The following is a 10,689-nucleotide window of genomic DNA, read 5'->3' as shown; positions in this document are numbered from 1 at the left end:
TGATCACTATGGGACAGCGAAGCGGTGGGACATTAGATATTCAGATCTCTGGCTTCAGTGGGCGCTGACTGGATGCATGCAGACTAGCTGTGCAGTCTGCAGATAAATGTGGGCCAAAATGTTCCTTGTGTTCTTCCTGGGACTCTACCTGGCGACAGGTGCGTTTCCCTCCTCGGTGAGTGCGTGCCCGTCACAGTGCAGCTGTTTTTTTCACAACCTAAGTGATGGATCTAAGGCCAGGTGAGTAGAAGAAATGAATGACAACGCCAAACAGATGATCGCTTTATGCTCACAATGTATTTGTTTGCGCACTCATGTGCACATGCATTCTCTCTAATTGAAGATACTTTTCTCCCATGATCACATATGTTTTCCGCAAACTGTGCCATCAGCACGTGGACAAATTCAATTAGGGGAGTGCATGATGTCCAATTGTATTTAATGTAGGATTATCTTGCAATGGCAGGTCGACCAACTCTCCATCTCTGACAATCTCTCGGAGTTGAGTTGTTCGTGAGAGTTTTATTGATTGACTATAATTATGATGCAAATAATTATAATATTAATGGACATATAGCCAATATAAATTAATTTATGAATTTCACATAAATAATTCACAGCAATTTTTTCTTATTTTTTTAAAACAAAATTACAGGTCAAATAATAATCACTTTGTTTCTTTCCTCACACATTTTGATTGAAATAATATAAGCCTAAATTAAACACATCCCGTTATGTTTCCTCAGGAGTGTCATTTGCAATGACCCTGAGATCTCCCTTGTGCCTGCCAATTTCCCCGTGGACACGTCCAAGCTGCGTATCGAGAAAACAGCCATCCAACGGATCCCAAGTGAAGCCTTCAACTATCTCCGAAATCTGGAGTTCCTTTGGATGTCCTTTAACGTGCTGTCCGCTCTCAACTCGGACAGTTTCCGTGGGCTGCTAGATCTGGAGGAGCTGAGACTGGATGGGAATGCCCTCACTTCGTTCCCCTGGGAGTCTCTTATGGATATGTCCAGCCTCAGGCTGCTGGACTTGCACAACAACCGGTTGACCTCAGTTCCCGCAGACGCCACAATGTATATAAAAAACCTGACCTACCTGGATCTATCCAGCAACAACCTTCTGACTGTCCCGGCCGAGGTGCTAGCCACTTGGCTAACAGTTAAATCTTCGCATGGCCCAGATAGCTCCAAAATGATACTTGGTAAGGCAAAGCGATTTTTACCTTTTATTTTTCCTTCTATTTATCTAACCTAATTAAATAGGTGATCACATGTACCATTGAGGTACAATCTCATTTACAAGTGAGATGTGTAACTGTGAGATGTGTAACTAGCTAGTTATTCACACATTAATTCACAATTTTAAGTATTTAATAATGATTAATAAGATAATTCAAAAGACGTTTAATATAGGTCCTTGTAAACCATTTAATAATCATTATAGTTAAGTCTTTGCATGGCCTAATGTAAAGTGAGGCCTATTTATGAATACTTTATAAATGTTTTGGCCCCTAGAGTTGATGTCTGCGCCAGTGCTGAACTTTATGGCTTTGGATAAAAGTGTCTGCTAAATGGCATATATTATATGATCTAATTAGCATAATACAAATATTCCCATCAAAATCTGTCTGTTTAAGCTATAGATATGTTTTTTTGCATGGGCTGCGTCTCAATCCACCGCATCTGCCGATGTCGGCCTTCCACATCTGCGGTGGAAGGTGGCAGAGATACAGCTGTGTTTGTCAGACCACGAGACTTCCCAAAAACCGTTCTCCTCACAAAAACGTCTGTAGAGTTGGAATAGATTTACGACCCCTAGAAGCATCACAGGACTTGTCAGAAGTAAGAACAGCCGACATGCCAACTTCTGTCTGTAGCGTCCGAGCAGTTTGGCCTAGACACTAATATGATGGAAAGATTTGACTCTCACAAACACTATGGTGTTCTCTGTTTTGCTCTATACCCGCCAAAAGTGTCACGGGACTCATCTGAAGGTAACCCGGTACCAGGCTGAAAAACAAATGGAAGTGAATAGGAAGGTATACAGATCACTCCACTCTAACAACAAAATATTCTGAGCTTTCTTATGTATCTCAGATATAGGACAGACAATTCAAAACATACTTCCTTTTGATACATTTCTTGACTGTTTTTCCATGTGTGAATCTGTTATTCAATGCGTTTCTATAGGCTAATAGCAGTAAGGTCAAATTCAACTGTATGTATGTTGATGTGTGTGTGTGTGTGTGTGTGTGTGTGTGTGTGTGTGTGTGTGTGTGTGTGTGTGTGTGTGTGTGTGTGTGTGTGTGTGTGTGTGTGTGTGTGTGTGTGTGTGTGTGTGTGTGTGTGTGTGTGTGTGTGTGTGTGTGTGTGTGTGTATGTATGTATGTATGTATGTATATTGAATACTTACAGGGATCCTAAAATGTAAAATCAATTATCAATATTCACCTAAAATGTCATACCCAAATCTAACTGCATGTAGCTCAGGACCTGAAGCAAGAATATGCATATTTTTGATACCATATGAAAGGAAACACTTTGACGTTTGTGGAAATGTGACATTAATGTAGGAGAATATAGCACATTAGATCTGGTAAAAGATAATACAAAAAAAGTGTTTTATATATATTTTTTCCATGATCTTTGAAATGCAAGAGAGAGGCCATAATATAACATTGCAGTTTAAGCGAAATTTAGATTTTGGCCACTAGATGTGCAGCAGTATGTATGCAAAGTTTCAGATTGATCCAGTAAAGCATTGGACAATATTTTGTATCAAGTCTGCCCAAATGTGCCGAATTGGTCAATTTAAGTACCAAACTATAGAGAACATGCAGAAAGTATATGGTAATACAAATGTAAGTTTACACACTCTCAGGAATGTCATATATGATGGATCATTAGCTTAAACACTAACTTTCACACATCTAGATGGTGGGGTGGGTGTGGCGCTAGAGACAAGCAGGGGTTGAACTGTAGAATCATGCAAAACTAAACTAACTATTTTATCTCAGGATGACAAATCAGAGCAAGATAACTGAATGTAAGTACATTCAGATGTGAATCTGTTGCCTTTTAACCTGGAATTAAATAGATTTTTGAGGGGGTTTGTCTAATTTGATTAACACAACATGCCTACCACTTTGAAGATGCAACATATTTTTTCTTGTGAAACAAACCAGAAATAAGACAAAAAAAAAATAAACTTGAGCGTGCATAATTATTGACCGCACAAAGTCAGTACTTTGTAGAGCCACCTTTTGCAGCAAATACAGCTGCAAGTCTCGTGGGGTATGTCTCAATAAGTTTGGCATATCTAACCACTGGGATTTTTGCATATTCTTCAATGCAAAACTCCAGGTCTTTCAAGTTGGATGGGTTCCGCTGGTGTACAGCAATCTTTAAGTCATACCACAGATTCTCAATTGGATTGAGGTCTGACTTTGACTAGGCCATTCCAAGACATTTAAATGTTTCCCCTTAAACCTCTCGAGTGTTGCTTTAGCAGTATGCTTAGGGTCATTGTCCTGCTGGAAGGTGAACCTTTGTCCCAGTCTCAAATCTCTGGAAGACTGAAATAGGTTTCCATCAAGAATTTCTCTGTACTTAGCGCCATCCATCATTCCTTCAATTCTGACCAGTTTCCCAGTCCCTGCCGAAAACATCCCCACAGCTTGATGCTGCCACCACTATGCTTCACTGTGGGGATGGTTTTCTTGGTTTTCTTGCGCCAGAAATAGTGTTCTCCTTGATGGGCAAAAAGCTAAATTATAGTCTCATCTGACTGACCTTCTTCCATATGTTTGGGAAGTCTCCCGCCTTTTGCTGAACACCAAATGTGTTTGCTTATTGTTTTCTTTAAGCAATGGCTTTTTTCTGGCCAGTCTTCCGTAAATACCAGCTGTGTGGAGTGTACGGCTTAAAGTGGTCCTATGGACAGATACTCCAATCTTCACTTTGCAGCTCCTTCAGGGTTATCTTTGGTCTCTTTGTTGCCTCTCTGATTAATGCCCTCCTTGGGGTTTTGGTGGGCGGCCTTCTCTTGGCAGGTTTGTTGTGGTGCCATATTCTTTCCACCTTTTTATAATGGATTTAATGGTGCTCAGTGGGATGTTCAAAGTTATTGATTTTTTTTTATAACCCATCTGTACTTCTCCACAACTTTGTCCCTGACCTGTTTGGAGAGCTCCTTGGTCTTCATGGTGCCCCTTGCTGGTGGTGTCCCTTTTTTAGTGGTGTTGCAGATTCTGGGGCCTTTCAGAACCGCTGTATATATATACTGAGATCATGTGACACTTAGATTGCACACTTTATTTAACCATTTTTTTATTTATTTATTTTACCTTTATTTAACTAGGCAAGTCAGTTAAGAACAAATTCTTATTTTCAATGACGGCCTAGGAACAGTGGGTTAACTGCCTGTTCAGGGGCAGAATCGGGGATTTGAACTTGCAACCTTTCGGTTATTAGTCCAACACTCTAACCACTAGGCTACCCTGCCGCCCCAAATTATGTGACTTCTGAAGGTAATTGGTTGCACCAGATCTTATTTTGTGGCTTCATAGCAAAGGTGGTGTATACATATGCACGCACCACTTTTACCTCATTTGTTTTTTGCATTTTTAAACAAGTTATTTTTTTAATTTCACTTCACCAATTTGGACTATTTTGTGTATGTTCATTACATGAAATCCAAATAAAAATCATTTTAAATGACAGGTTGTAATGCAACACATTAGGAAAAATGCCAAGGGGGATGAATACTTTTGCAAGGCACTGTACATATCACACTGTTACAACAGCATAAATGTTTTGGATTAAAATGTTGACTATATTTTCGAAAACATCCTCTGTATTATGTGCTGGCTGTTGTCCCCCATGATGATATCTCAGACACCACTCACCTGATTTTGATGATGCGTCTTGCCATAGAGAGCCATCATTTACCAAATTACACTGATTGACCCAAGTGGAGCACTATAGTAATCAATAGTAATCCAAACTTTGAACAAGCATCTCTCCTGACCTGTTTGAGCTTGACTTGTTGTCTCTAATTGGCCCAAGGAGGGACGCTGTATCATTCGTGGGGGATGACATGTTTGCTGTTGCCTTGTTTAACCATTGATATGTTCTAGGGGCTATTTTGTGACCTTAACCCTAAGAGTCTAAGCCTCTAGATGGCGATATCTACTACGCTAATATATTTTTGAAAAATGTAATATGGTAATAAGCCAGTGGCGGTATCAAAAAAATATAAAACAATTACCTGATGAAACATTGCATTGGGTCTTACTGCTATTAGCCCATAGAAGCACATTGAATTACATATTCATACATGGCAAAAAAAAGATAGTCCAAAAATAAATTGCTCAAACCATGCGAATCTCAGCTTTCGATAGTGGGGTCCAAATAGTTTCTAGCTCAAACTGTTCGGACTTTACATATCGTGAGAAGACCTTTAGTGAGAAGACCATATGTTTTCCTGAGAAGACCGGTGCAAATGGCCGACACCGGCGATGCAGTGGATTGAGACAGAACCGTAAATGGTTTATAAGGACCTGCATTGATCAACTTATTAATGAACTTATTTACCTAAGGTTGATGTCCGAGGCCCCACCTCTGTTGTACTTCTGCATCTGCAGTGAAAGCTGACGGAGTTAGAGCGGTGTTTGTCAGACCATGAGACATCCCGAAAATCGGTACTCTCACAAAATCATCTGTAGCTTCCGAACAGTATGGCCTACAAGCTATTATGATCCCTTTTTGGAAATATGAATTTCTCACGAACACGTACATGTCTTGGGACTCGTCAAGTTGGTACAGCCTATCTGCAAACTTCTGTCTGTAGCGTCCGAACAGTTTAGGCTACAAAAGAACATGACCTATCTGTGTAAAGGTGAGATGAACACGTACATGTCTGTTGTTTTACAATACTAGTCTGAAGGTCCACCTGTACCATTTGACAAAAATACGGGGTTAAATATATGTAAATAAAAATATATTTTAAAAAAGTTTCCTGATCTTTCTTATATCTCTCAGATATAGGACAGACACTTCAGAACAAATTTCCTTTAAATTGGTTTTGGGGAGGGGACTATCTGTTGTTCCATTTAGTGAATTTGTTATGCAATGCGTGCTAATAGCAGAAAGGCCAAATACATATTTTTCATCAAACAATAATTATATATTTTTTTGATACTTAAAGGGGTCCTAAAATGCTATATAGCTTAGTAGAGAAGAATGTGTGATGTGTTCCAAAAGCATCTGGAAAAGCCAACATGATCTGAGTATTGTGGGATCTCTGCCTTAATCCCAATTTAACCATCGTCAGCATCACCACCACCACCGTCATTGTAGTTTAGTGTAGCATGTAAGTAATCCTCACACAGACATCCACAGGGCTGTAGCCGCACAGTAAAGCTGTGTAACCAGACAGACACTCTCACAATGTGAAAGTGACCAGGGCCAGGAGTTTTTCCTGACCACGTGACCTGACCAGGAAAAACTGTGGGCCCTTCTTATAACATTTCCCCCACTTCAAATAGTAACTCTTATGCTTTCCCCTCTTCTCTGACCTCACCAAACCCCATTAGCATCCTTTTTATTTTATTCATCACAGAATTCAAAGTTCAATTGTATTCTGACATGTGAATGAATCAGTTGAACTTCAACCATCCAGGTCTCCATGACAACTCCTGGGTGTGTGACTGCCGCCTGTACGACCTGATCCAGTTCCAGAAGTCGCCAACGCTCTTCGTGGCATTAATCGACACGCGCCTCCGCTGCTCCGCCCCCGAGAGCCTGTCAGGTGTTCTGTTCAGCGACTCCGAGGGGCGGAGATGCCAGGCGCCGCGCATTCACACAGCAGTGGCGCGAGTCCGCAGCGCCTTGGGAAACAATGTGCTTCTGCGCTGCGGGACCATCGGCATTCCCAGTCCTGATCTGGCCTGGCGGAGGGCAGATGGGAAAGCCCTGAATGGGACAGGTAACTCAGCAAGGGATTTGTGTACGTGTGTGTGTTTATGTGTGTGTTTACGCTTCTTTTTCTCTGGGCTCTATTCAATCTATATCACTGAAGCGTTACAGATTGCGCGCTAGAAATCTTAAATGTAATTTCTGATTGAGCCGACATACAGTATGCAGCGTTTATCTCCACTAACACGGGAACATTGTCTTTAAATTGAAATCACAATGTAACGCTAATTGTCTACGATACTGATTGAATAGAGCCTTCTCTCTCTCTGAGTCTGTACACGTGTGTGTGAGTTTGCACTCGTGCCTGGTTAATTAAGACACTTTCATTCAGTTTGCCCTGTAGCGTTAATATGTTGGTAATTCAGCAGAGAGCTAGAGCCATATCCTTGGTGTCAGCCCCAGGACATCTGTGGGGAGAATGCACTGTGAAAGCAACACAGCTAATTTTCCTTCCAATGCTGGATACTTTACTTTTAATGTAAAGGACAGGATTCATTACAGAATTTTTTTTGTCAATTATTGGATGTTTTCGATATTGGGGGCCATTTTTCTGGACGCTGATTAAGGATGTTCCTTGACTAAAAAACACTTTCAATGGGAATCTCTCTCTTTGTATGACTTTTTGTATTATTTTATTTAAATGTTATACTCTGACTAATAGTGTGTCCATGTCACTTCTCTGGCGCTACAGTCCAGCAGGAGAACTCCAAGGAAGGCATCGTCTGGTCAATCCTCAGTGTCCCGGCCGTGTCCTACCGTGACTCAGGGAAGTATGTCTGCAAGGCCAATAACTACGCCGGCAATGCCGAGGCCGTCATCTCCCTAGTTATCTCTGAAGCACCCCCAAAACCCGACAACAACAACAACCTAACCAGCGTGGTTGCTGCTGCCGTAAAAAAAATCAAAGTCAAGAAACCCAATGGGATAGGGAAAGCAGCATACCAGGAGAAACTGGTGGCTAGGGTAGGGGTTCCCACCACCAGCCCTCCACACCCACTTGTTGTGTTGGACTCCAGCCCTGCGCCTGAGGGTGTGGGGAGTGTAGCAGATAGAGCCATCCCTGGACCAACCACTTTGCCTAGTCCAGACGGACTCCTGGAGCTGGAGAAAACCAACCTGAGCAACCTGGCCCAGGCACAGTATGACCCGGACCGGATAGTTCGCTCTGTCAAGGTGTTGGGCGACACAGAGAACACCATCACCCTGAACTGGCGGGCACCCAAGGCCAAGAACACCACAGCTTTCAGCGTGCTCTACGCTGTCTTCGGTGAGCGGGACATGCGCAAGATCAATGTGGCGGCGGGCCAGAATCGCGTCTTCATCGAGGGCCTGGTGCCCAAGACCAAGTACATTGCTTGCGTTTGCGTCCGGGGCCTGATCCCCAAGAAGGAGCAATGCGTCATCTTCTCAACCGATGAGGCGGCCAGCGCAGCCGGCACCCAGAAGCTCATCAACGTCATCGTGATCACGGTGGCGTGCGTCATCGCCGTGCCGCTCACCGTCATAGTGTGCTGTGGCGCACTCAAGAGGCGCATCCAGAAGATGTGGGGAAAGAAGTCCAAGGACATCCAGGATTCGTACGTGACTTTTGAGACGCTGTCCCCCGGGACCAAGGCTAAAGGTTTGGATGGTGAGTACCTGACCAGACTCAACCCTGAGGAGTCCAACCGACTGCTGTCGGCCCGCTCCAGTCTGGACTCAGAGGCCACGGCTAAGATAGAGGGACAGCCCAACGAGTACTTCTGCTGACATCATGCTCCACCTCCCTCCCCATGCTTATCACCCCCGCTCACACACCTCACTCTCATCACAGTCCCACGCACACGCCTTATGCTCACCACAGCCCCATACATACACCTCGTGCTCACCATAGCTCCACACACAAACCTTGTCCCCACATACCTAATCCTTTCTCTCAACCTCAAATTCAGCAAAGTCCCACAGACACATTTCCTCATCACCACAGCCCCATACACAAACCTCACACTCTCCCTGAGGTTCACCACAGCCCCACACATACACCTTGTCGAAATGCTCACACTCACCACAGTCCTACACACACACCTCGCTGTCTCCCTTTCACTTACGGTAGCCCCACACACATATCTGGTTCTCTCTCTTTCTCTCACCTTAGCCGCCCACAAACACACTCACACAGGGCACAGGACTCTCTCCCACCTCTCCACCCACGTTGGGCTCCACCACATTGGGGGTTCTATCAGATGACGCTTGGACAATGCACCATCATGGAAATATCAGTTCTGACATTAAATTATTATTTATTTTTTTTACATCTGAAATGTATAGTATTTCAACAGAGAATTTGAATATTGTAATGAGTTTTTACACATTTGGGGGACTATTAGTTATAAATGAGCCCACAAACAAGGCCCCAGAGCATTTCATTCAAATACATTTATCATAGATAAAGGACAATTCCACCCCTTTATCAACATTTATTATGCTGTTAGTATATATGCACTACTGTAAGATGTCATACACATTGTGATGATCTGTCGTTTTTGTTAGTCATACTGCATGATTTCTAGTTTTTGTCATTTTGAAGCTTCTGCATTGCCCTCGTCTACAGCATTCTACAATTCCCAGGGTGCATTTTGTCTCCCATGATGCAATGCTTTGCCTAGTTAGCCTGCAGTTAGTTTAGCTAGCTTGCTATCAAACCCAGATGCATCTTAGTCTAAATACATTGCCTATGTCATAAGTTATGATTGCATTTCACATCACTTTTGGGTTGTAAATATATTATAATGCTTGCCTGAATGTCATAGGGGCCGATTCCGACCAGAGTAAGCGCACATAAATCTTCCCTTACACTTTACCCCCCCCCCCCCCCCCCGCCCCTCCCCCACTCTAGAATAAAAATATATACTTTGGGGTACATAATCTGTTAGACAAAATTGTCATAGTTACAAATCAGGTCACCCTACCAAACTTCCTCGCTAAAACATACCGTAGGTCTGTCTGCTGCCTTTTCATTGGCTTTTAGGCTGTGACAATGTCCACACGAGGGGACTAATACAAGTGTGGATTACATTTACATTAGTGCTTGCTGTCAAAAGGCTGCATTCTGAAATATGGACGGGAGCAACAGCAATCTTTTGAGGATAATACAGTGCCACCGACGGGGCCCACTACCATGGACTGCAGGCCCCCCTCTCCTTCTCCGTGGCCGACGTGAGTCAGACATTTAAACGTGTTAACACTCGCAAGGCTGCTGGCCCAGAAGGCCTCCCTAGCTCCGTCCTCAGAGCATGCGCAGACCAGCTGGCTGGTGTGTTTACGGACATATTCTGTAATCGCTCCCTATCCCAGTCTGCTGTCCCCACATGCTTCAAGATGGCCACCTATACTCAAGATGTTCCTATACTCAAGAAGGGAAAGGTAACTGAACTAAATGACTATCGCCCTGTAGCATTGTCACAGGGCGATAGTCATTTAGTTCAGTTACCTTTCCCTTCTTGAGTATAGGAACATCTTGAAGTGCTATCGCCCCACAAGGGTGCATGCTCAGCTACTCCTGTAATCCCATGACTGCATGGCCATGCACGCAACCAAATAAATCAACAAGTTTGCAGACGACACAACAGTAATGGCCTTGATTACCAACACTGACGAGACCGCCTACAGGGAGGAAGTGAGGGCACTCGGAGTGTGGTGTCAGGAAAACAACCTGTCAATCAACGTC

General features: G+C 43.3%; 1 protein-coding gene across 1 annotated transcript; it reads left to right on the top strand.

Annotated features, from left to right (window-relative positions):
• LOC139416599 (leucine-rich repeat, immunoglobulin-like domain and transmembrane domain-containing protein 1) lies at positions 1-9,810 on the top strand. The gene is made up of 4 exons (XM_071165457.1): positions 1-240; positions 747-1,207; positions 6,688-6,993; positions 7,675-9,810. Exons 1-4 carry the CDS (start codon positions 107-109, stop codon positions 8,730-8,732), a joined length of 1,959 nt encoding a protein of 652 aa, XP_071021558.1. The 5' UTR covers positions 1-106; the 3' UTR covers positions 8,733-9,810.
• The last annotated feature ends 879 nt before the right edge of the window (positions 9,811-10,689 follow it).

The sequence above is a fragment of the Oncorhynchus clarkii genome, chromosome 1 (genome assembly GCF_045791955.1).
Source record: "Oncorhynchus clarkii lewisi isolate Uvic-CL-2024 chromosome 1, UVic_Ocla_1.0, whole genome shotgun sequence".
Taxonomy (NCBI): Eukaryota; Metazoa; Chordata; class Actinopteri; order Salmoniformes; family Salmonidae; genus Oncorhynchus; species Oncorhynchus clarkii.
The sequence above is the reverse complement of the archived record's forward strand: the minus strand, read 5'-3'. Positions and strand labels throughout refer to the sequence as shown.

Coding starts and splice junctions, on each gene's coding strand:
- LOC139416599 (XM_071165457.1), top strand. CDS start 107: ATGTGGGCCAAAATGTTCCTTGTGTTCTTCCTGGGACTCTACCTGGCG. Junction 1,208..6,687: donor TAGCTCCAAAATGATACTTG/GTAAGGCAAAGC, acceptor TCAACCATCCAG/GTCTCCATGACAACTCCTGG. Junction 6,994..7,674: donor GAAAGCCCTGAATGGGACAG/GTAACTCAGCAA, acceptor CTGGCGCTACAG/TCCAGCAGGAGAACTCCAAG.